The 9854-nt window shown below is 36.1% G+C and overlaps 1 protein-coding gene across 4 annotated transcripts in view; it reads left to right on the forward strand.

The window, feature by feature from the left end:
• The window catches only part of Poc1b (POC1 centriolar protein B), a 90264-nt gene extending 80757 nt beyond the window's left edge, over positions 1-9507 (forward strand). For 3 of the 4 annotated variants that reach the window (XM_015482951.2, XM_048804169.1, XM_015482952.2), the window contains 2 exons: positions 4395-4613; positions 8400-9507. In XM_015482951.2, the coding sequence (XP_015338437.1) occupies positions 4395-4613; positions 8400-8504 (324 nt within the window). In that variant the 3' untranslated portion in view covers positions 8505-9507. The remainder of the gene's footprint in view (positions 1-4394; positions 4614-8399) is intronic. The other variant, XM_048804175.1, reaches the window with a different exon arrangement.
• The last annotated feature ends 347 nt before the right edge of the window (positions 9508-9854 follow it).

Raw genomic sequence — 9854 nt, forward strand, 5'->3', positions numbered from 1 at the left:
TGGCGGAGATTCACTCGTCTAGCGCAGACTGTCCCTCCAAAAATCCTACCGATTCCCGGCCGATCTCTCTTTAGTGGAATTTTGCTAGGAGTTTCTCAGCAGGTCGTATCTAAGCGTATCCATGCGTCTCTCTGACCCCGTTGTTGAGGAGGTACTGAAAGCGCTGCCTCCCCTCTCGCCGCCATGTTCTCCCCTCAAGTCCAAAAATGTGTTTTATACATATTTTTTTAAAAATTCGAATGAAGAATAATGGTTTGGGGCCAAGGGTGTAGCTCAGTGGTAGAGTACTTGTTACGCATGCACAGGGCCCTGGGTTCAATCCCTAATGTAGCAATAATAATAATAGAATAGTAGATTTTTAATTTTTCATCATTTTAAACAAATGGTAAATTATAAGACTATGACAAAGGGAAGTTTGAAGGTTATCATCTTCCTAAAAAGTGGTAGGGAGGATCATGGGAAACAGTGGCTTTGTTCCCAAAGTCCCAGTGTATAATGTACTTTAGCATCTCTTAGATTTGTAATTGGTTATGTTTCATCCAAGGTTTGTACCTGTGAAGCCTTGGACAAGCTAGTTATCCTCAGTATCTGTTTCCTAATTTGTAAAATGGGAATAGTAATCTGGAGGTCCAAAGGAACTCAGCTTTGCTAGGAAGGTAGAGAAGGCCAACTTACCTGGCAGGATTACTGGGAAGGACCAGATCAGCTAATATGTGCAAAGCATTTACAACAATGCAGAGCATACAGTGAGCTTCAGATGTCAATCACTGTCATTACAAGTATTCTGCATGTCTGAAACAACCTCTTTTGGGAACCCCATATCCCAAAGGATAGCCAGACACATAAAATATATTTTTGAAAATTCAGTGTGTTATATATTTGGATTTTTTTAATGGCTTTAATGAGATAACTTGTATGCTATAAAATTCACCCTTTTAAAGTTTACAAATCAATGGTTTTTGGTATATTCACAAAGTTGTGCTCCCTTCACCACTATCTAATTTTAGACTATTTTGTCACCCCCAAAGAGAATTTTAGAACATTTTCATCACCTCCATACCCATTACCAAGCTCTCCCCATTCTCTCTCCCCATCAGCCCCTGGCCACCACTAATCTTAGTCTGTCTTCATATATTTGTCTATTTTGAAATTTTACATAAATGGAATTCTACTAAATGTGGCTTTTTGTTTTCAAGATTAATCCTGCTATAACATGTATTAGTACTTCATTTCTTTTTGTGGGCAAATAATAATCCATACTAAGGATCTTAATTGTGTATTCATTATCATAGCATTTGGAGCATGGGGGTTGTTTACATTTTCTTAGATATTATGAACAATGCTGCTATACATGCATATACAAGTTTTGTGTGGATGTATGTTTTTACTGCTCTTGGATGTATACCTAAGAGCGGAATTGCTAGATAATATGGTAATTCTGTGTTTTAACATTTTGAAGAACTTTTTTCAACTGCTTCCCTAAGTCCCCCCAGCAATGTATGAAGGGTCCAATTTCTCTACATTCTAACTAACACGTGTTATTGCCTTTTTAATTTTAGTCATCCTATTAGGCATGAAATGGTATCTCATTGTAGTGAGTGTGTGTGTGTGTGTGTGTGTGTGTGTGTGTGTGGTGCAGGACTTTGTGCATGTGAGGCAAGCACTCTACCAACTGAGCTATATCCCCAGCCCTCATTGTAGTTTTGATTTGCATTTCCATTATGGCTAATGATATTGGTCATATTCTTAGGTGTTTATTGGTCATTTGTAAATCTTCTTTGGAGAAATGTCTATTCTCATCTTTTGCCCATTTTAAATTAGGTTATATGCTTTTTCATTGAGTTTTAAGAGTTCTTTATATGTCTGCATGGGAGTCCTTTATCAAATATATGATATGTAAATACTTTCTTTCATTCTGTGGGGTTTTTTAAAATCTTAATGGTAGGTTTTAATCACATGAATTTTTTAAATTTTGATAAAGTCCAATTAATTTTTTCTTTTATCATTTGTGCTTTGGTATTGTAAATAAGAAGCCCTTGTCTAGTCTAACGTCAGGAAAATCACCTCTTATGTTTTCTTCCAAAAGTTTTATAGTTTTCGCTCCTTTGTTTAAGCTTATGGCCTATTTTAAGTTAGTTTAGTATATGATCTGAGGTAGGAACTAAATTCACTTTTTTGAAGGTGAATATCCAGTTTTCCTGCACTGTTTGTTGAAAAGGCTATTCTTTCCCCCATTAAACTGTTTTGGCAACCTTGTTAAAAATCAGTTGAACATAAACTAATGGGCTTATTTCTGGACTCTGGATTTTGTTCTGTTGATCTATATGTCTTCCTTTATATCAGTGTCATGCTGTTATTTATTTAGCCAGTGCCAAGGATGAAATCCAAGACCTCACACATTCTAGGCAAGTTCTCTATACAGAGCTACATCCCCAGCTCCACATTGTCTTAATTACTATAATTTTGTAGTAAGTTTTGCAATTTGTAATTATAAGTCATACACCTTTTTTCTTCAGTGTTATTTTTGCTGGTCAGTGTTCTTTGCATTTCCATATGGATTTTAGAATTAGCTTAATTTTTATGTTTTGATCAATGAACTTAGGGTATAAAATGTCTTTCCATTTAATTGGAGCTTTAATTTCTTTAAGCAATGGTTTGCAATTTTTTTATTATTAGTTGTTCAAAACATTACATAGCTCTTGACATATCATATTTCATACATTTGATTCAAGTGGGTTATGAACTCTCATTTTTCCCCGTATACAGATTGCAGAATCACATCGGTTACACATCCACGTTTTTACATACTGACATACTAGTGTCTGTTTTATTCTGCTGCCTTTCCTATCCTCTACTATCCCCCCTGATGGTTTGCAATTTTAAGTGTACAAGTCTTACACTTCTTTTACTAAATTTATTCCTAAGTATTTTACTTTTTGCCAGTATTATAGATGGAATTATTTTTGTAATTTTATGTTCAGATTGTTCATTGCCATATGGTTGAAAAATTTTTTTTGCTGTTTTTTATTTTTTTGAGTAATATATACATGACATGAAAGTTACCATTTTTTAAAAGTGTACAATTCACTGGCAGTAAACACATTCATAACTTCACAATGTTGTGTAACCATCATCGCTGGTTCCAGAACCTTTTATCATTCCAAACAGAAATTATGTACAATGAAGCAATAATTTTCAGTATCCTTTCCCCAGCTCCTAGTAACCTACACCCTATTCTCCATTTCTTATCAATCTACCCATTTCAGATACCTCATAAGTGGAATTATACAATGTCTGTCCTTTGTGTCTGGCTTATTCCTCTTAGCATAATGTTGTCAATGTTTATCCATGTTGTAGTGTATATCAGAATTCCATTCATTTTTCTGTGGCAGAATAATGTTCTCAGTTACATTTCATTATACATTTATCTGTTGATGGATAATGTGGGTTGTTTTTACCTGGGGGTTAGTGTGAGTAAGGCTGCTGTGCATAAAGGAGTACAGTGTCCATTTGAGTCTCTGTTCTCAGTTCTTTGGGGTATATGCTTAGGAATGAAATTGCTGGATCCTTTGGTAATTCTGTGAATAATTTTTTAAGGAACTGCCAAACTATTTTCCACAGCAACTTCAGCATTTAACATTCTACCAGCAATGAATGAGAGTTTCAACTTCAACTTCTCCAAATCTTTACCAGTGCTTGCTTACTTACTTTCTTTGTTTTTTTCCTAGATGTGAATGGTTTGTTTTTACTTATTTGTATTTTTAATCTTATGTATTTCACAGGGATTGAATCCAGAAATAAACCCATTCATTTATGATCAATTAATTGAACCCAGGAGCACTCTACCAGTGAGCTATATTCTCAGCCCTTTTTGTTTTTTATTTTTAGGGAGGGTCTTACTAAATTGCCTAGGCTGGCTTCAAACTTGCAATCCTCCTGCCTCAGCCTCCTGAGTATCTGGGGTTATAGGCATTTACCACAGCGCCCAGCTGAATGTTTTTAAATTAAGAATTAAACAGCATCCACCAATCTTTTTTTCTCCCACTGTGGTACTGGAGACTGAACCGAGGGACTCATGCTGGCAAGCACTCTACTACTGAGCTGCATTCCAAGTTTGCAGCAGTTTTTTTTTTTTTTTTTTTAATGGCATAACACTTGATCTTTCAGACAGACATATGTATGGTGTCTTTCAATGACAAGGAAAGATGTGATATTTCTGTTCACTGTTAGCATTGTATCCTTGTTGTAGTTTCTTTAATTTATTATATTTGAGGATAAATTATTAAACCTAAGTTTGGAAATTTTAGAGGAAGAATATTTAAAACTTTTGTATACAGATATCATTTTAAAGTTTGGAAAACATAACTCTTCCTATCTTTTCTATGACATTAAAGATAACGGAAAATAGTGGTCGAAATCTGCCAGACAAGGGTGAAGATATCTGTGGATATTTCTTGAATCCTTCCTTAATGTCAGCAGACTGTTCAGCAATAGCCGTGAAAAATAAAACAGAAGAATTTAGTGACTTTCCCTCCGAGAGCCAAAGAAGCATACCGCTTGCTGTGACAGACGCTTTAGAACACATCATGGAACAGCTCAATGTCTTGACACAGGTGGGTTGGCATGCTTTGCCTCAGAGGTAAGATACACCAAGCAATCCTGGTCAGAGCAGATTGCAAAACCAATGGAATAGCAGCTCTGGAGGCTGAGGCAGGAGGATCACGAGTTTAAAGCCAGCCTCAATAATATCAAGATGCTAAGCAACTCAGGGATATCCTGTCTCTAAATAAAATACAAAAGAGGGCTGAGGATGTGGCTCAGTGGTTGAGTGCCCCCGAGTTCAATGCCTGCTACCTGCCTTCCGCAAAAAAAAAAAAAAATGGAACATGAGGAAATTTTTACTAACAAGCATACCCAAGGTAGCAATCATGTAACAAGTAAGATCATGTGGAGAAGCTCAGAGATCATGTGCATGAATGCACGTGTGTATGCAAACACATACACACATGTATACATAAACATACTAAGCCAGAAAAGCAGTGTGTGTTATTAAGAACAATAACAGTACTTCAGGCTATGAGCCTATGAGTGTGTTTGGTTTTAGGCAGTAATCTTTTGCCCTTAGAATTTGTGATGCAGTATGTTCACGTTGAGCCACTCATAAAGAAATATTTAGGGCCATAAGAAAAATGAATTGGAACAAACATTTATGGTTAATATGAAATATTGCCAGTTTACAGTTTTTCACTCTGAAAACATTCTGTCTGTCCTATGGGGCAGTCTCTCATTCCAAAGCTACTTATTTGAATACAGTTTTTCTTTCCAGGGTGTTAGCTTTGCATTCCCATTTTGGAATCTTAACCAGTATTTTCAGGCTAATTCATCTTTACAGAAAAGGAATACAGAGGGCCTTAAATGATGTTACCAAAGTCTTTCAACCCTTTATCAAGAACCATAGATGTGATATAAGGAGAACCTAATGGATATACCAGAGGTTTCCTACAGCTCTGCTAATACCATGTTTCTTTTGGAGAAGGCTTCTGTTGTTCCTCCTTGATATGTACAATATCTGTTGCAATATTTGTCAGAGTGGACACTGTCCCAAGTTATAAGAGAGACTAAAGTATGAACTAGAGAAATGTCAATTAGAGAGATGTTCAGAATAAGTATTTCAAGTTGAAATAACTCTTTCATAGAAATTACCTGAGTCTATTCTCAAATCTGGCCAAGCATTCTGTTACTGGGGCTGCTATCATAGGTCTTACTTCCAGACTGGAATGGGACCCTGGCATCAGTCATATAAGCACCCGATATGATCCTCTCTTACAGCCAATGTGTAGAACCACTAATTAAATGAGTATTTCAGTCCTGTGTATACCATCTCAGGGGCTTTGAAATTAAGAAGCATATCTGTAGGTTCAGAGTCCTGACAGACTCTGGGAAAGAGTCATGTGAAAACTTGGGAGTCATTGTAGGATTTGCTCAATGAAAATCATATTATGAATGTAATGCACTCCACTATTTTCATGTATGTAAGAAATAAATAAAAAAAAAGAAAAAAATTCTGACAAAACTATCCATTTTGAAGTTTCAAAAAAATCATATTAAAATCACCCATTTTCATTTCATAATATTAGGAAAGAGGTGACTTTCTCTGTATTTATCAGACATTTCTTTCCTTTCAAAAGCCATTGCCCTCTCAGCTTTGTTGCAAATTTAGTTATAATTGGTTTGTTTCCCACATTACCATGACTTCCCTATCTAAACTATCATCAGTGTCAGATGAGCATTAGGATCTCTCCAAAATGAATCTTTCCATTCCCATTTCATGACCCATTTCTCCTTTTACTTGATTCAAAGTAAAATGAATCATTTTAAGCATCATTAAATTTCTCTATGATTTTTAATTTTGAAGGGCTTTATTCCTTCTACATATGAAAGAAATTAAAAGTAGATGGCACATTTGCAAAAGGGCAACAGTGAATTTGTGGGCAAGTAGCAAGTAAAATAAATATCCTTTAGGGCTGGGGATATAGCTCAACAGTAGAGCATTTGCTTAGCATGTGCAAGGACCTGAGTTTCCCAGCACTACAAAATAAATAAGCAAACAAACAAACAAACAAGCTTTGATTCACTTTAATTACAGGTGACTTAACACCACCTAAGGTTCAGGGTGTTTATAACTGAACTATAATTAGAAATAAATAAAAATGAAATTATAGGTTATATAGCAGATAGAGTTTACCAATGTTAAAAGATGTCAATAGCATGCATAAAGTATCTGGCAAATTGTTTAGCACATAGTACACACTCAAGAAATAGGTGAAAGTATTATCAGCATCATTATTTTTAGTTAATTGCACCTGTTCTGTGGAATATGAAAGCAAAAGTTTTAAATAATGATATACTGATAACCTTCAAAGTGTGATTAGAAATCAACTTTTTCCATGAAATTTGTTGACTAAAATAACCAAGCATTTATCCTGCTTTTCCTATGTGAGCTCTACGACTGGGTAACCAATTAGCAGATGATGAAACTGACTCTTATTATAAATTATTTATAAATTTTTTTTTCTTGCCACATTAGGGATTGAGCCTGGTGGCATTCTACCTCTGAGCTACATCCTCAGAACTTTTATATTTTTTATTTTGAGATAGGGCTCACTAAGTTGCCGAGGCTAATAAACTTTTTAAGTGATAGAATTACAGTATTACCATTTACATTCCCCACAAATTAATAGATCTAGGCATTGAATTGTTACTATAGCATTACTGAAAGGGAAACAACCAAACATTTTTAACATGTCCTCTAAAAAAAGAATAAACTACCACACAAAGTCTTAGCAAGAAATCTACCCTGATCAAGCCTTAGGATCCAGCTGCCGATTTTTAGAATATACAGAGGATGGAAGAACAGGCTGAACACACAATCTCTAAAATCCAGACTTGGTGGAAACTTCACACGTTAGAGTGTACGAGCTTGTCAGCAGACAAACTGTCAAGAAAAGAAAGGGAGAAAGTGGGTACCTGCCGATTGAAAGTCATGTATCAGATCTTGAAAAGGAGAAATTACACTGTCTAGAAGTGTGTATCAGGGAAATAAAACCATAAGGAAATGCATAACAGTGATTATGAAGGTCAAGGGTAGTGGCTGTTACAGAGGGAGGGAGGGGTGGTGATTGTAGGAGGCTCACGGAAGGCACTCTGGGGTAGCTGGCAAAGTTCTAGTTATTGAGTAATAGCTATGAGGGCATTGTTTAATATGCATTCATTTAGTGACACATGTGTTTTATGTGGTTTCCTGAATAGTCTATTTTAACTTCTAAGGAAGTTTTTTTAATATAAAAAAAAGATTGAAAATAGTCAATATCACAGAGAAATTAGATGTCCTAAGTGTAACCTACACATGTATGTCTGTTCTAAATGGAACATGTGCATCATTCCCCAAAGGAGGAGGGATAGCCAAGGCCCAGGTCCTGCATGCCCAGCACTTTCCTACCCACTGCACACATGTGTCTTTACTCAATGCTTCCAGCCACACTGTGAGCTTCTGTTGTACTGTGTGAGAGACTGATGGCAATCATGGTACTTTCAAAGTCTTCCAGTTGTCCATCTCTCTGGGGTGTGATGGGTATGATGCATCATGGATTGGATCATGACAGAATGATGCGAAATGATGTTTGAAAAGCACCTACTTGGACCAGGCATGTGTCACCCCCACCATTCCCCATGCTACCATGTAGCCCGTGACTCGACTTGGAATGCTGCATGGGGCCTCCTCCCTGGCTTTGAGGCTTTAGAAAAGGATCTCCTGTGCAGAGGTCATCACCGTCCTCCTATCTCCAGGTTACCCTCCAGGTTACCGTTGGGCATTGATTATTCTGTCCTCCCTTTTGTAGACAGTTTCCATTTTGGAGCAGCGACTGACTTTGACAGAGGATAAGCTGAAGGACTGCCTTGAAAATCAACACAAGCTTATCAGTGTCGTCCAACAGAAAAGCTGAATAGGAATGTGTGAGCAAGGCACAATCAGCGGACGCGTCCTCAGGAAGGCCGTGCAGGGTGCTCGGCACAACACACCATGCACTGATTATCATGGCATTCTTCAAAGGGTGAGCAACAGAACAAAAGGCAAAAAGGCATATTTAAGGACTAATTTAAACACACAAATCAATGTCAAGGACTAATTTAAATCACTACTAGTTATGATTGCAGTAATAAAGTGGAAGCATCCAAGTGACTCTGTATTTTCCCACATGTTATTTTAAATGTCAGTTTTCATTTATAGTACAAATCCTGCCAGGAAAATAACCAAATCTCTGAATTTCATTGCTAAATCATTTCAGATTGACCATGTTCAGGCAACTCCTTAAAGTAATGAATGTATTTCTTTAGTGAACATTCTTGAGGTGAAATGATTCACTTGCCTCTAAAACAGCGTCCTAAATGGAGAGAATGAATTATTGATCTGACTTGCATTTCTTTCAGTTAAAAAGAAGAATCCTCAATGTCTTGAAAAGATGATCTAATAAAAATTCCCAGGCCACAGAATTTCCACAGCAAGAATACACTTATTTTTATTAGCAATAGCACATATATGACATAGACAGTAGTGGGTTTTTATTTGATGTATGATGGACATTGTATTTCATTTGGCCAACCTAAGGAAAATGAAGAGTTAAAGCACCTATCACAGGTAAATGCAATAAATGGTTTGGATTGTACTGAACCTATGGTCACGATTCACAAAGATCATGTTAGTGTGATTTCAACATACTAAAAGCCAAAGATGCAACAGCTGTATTTAAAAATATAGACACATATAGCAAGTGAATAATAAGTCCTTTTTTATATAAAAAAATTTGCATCATCATCTATTTTTTAATGAATTGTGATTTGAAATGAAATGAAAATGAGCCAGGCATTCTAAAAGATCTTGAGTACCATTTAAGAATCCTGTTTTATCTTAAACAAAATGGAAATTAAAATGAAAAAAAAGCAGGCAAATCGATTGTAGCTGGCTTTTCTGTTAACCTGCATTAAGAGCTAAGGTGGGAGAAGGCAGATCACATATGTAAGATCTATAAGATGGGGGAGATGCTATCTGGGTTTTGGGAAGGAAGAAAAAATAAAGCCCTATTTATGTGCGAGCCTATTTTTAGAAGCTTTCCTCAATCGTACCTATGAGCAGGTTTTATTTTTTACCATCTCATTGTGTGTTGTGCCTTTTGATCCTCTAGACATTCTCAAGAGCTTACAAAGACCAAGTGACATTGTATTTTTATAACTTTATTGAGAAGACTAAGGAATGAAATGTCATACAATTTTTGTTTACTCTTTTTTATGCTTCAAAT

Source organism: Marmota marmota, unplaced genomic scaffold, assembly GCF_001458135.2.
Source record: "Marmota marmota marmota unplaced genomic scaffold, marMar, whole genome shotgun sequence".
NCBI lineage: Eukaryota > Metazoa > Chordata > Mammalia > Rodentia > Sciuridae > Marmota > Marmota marmota.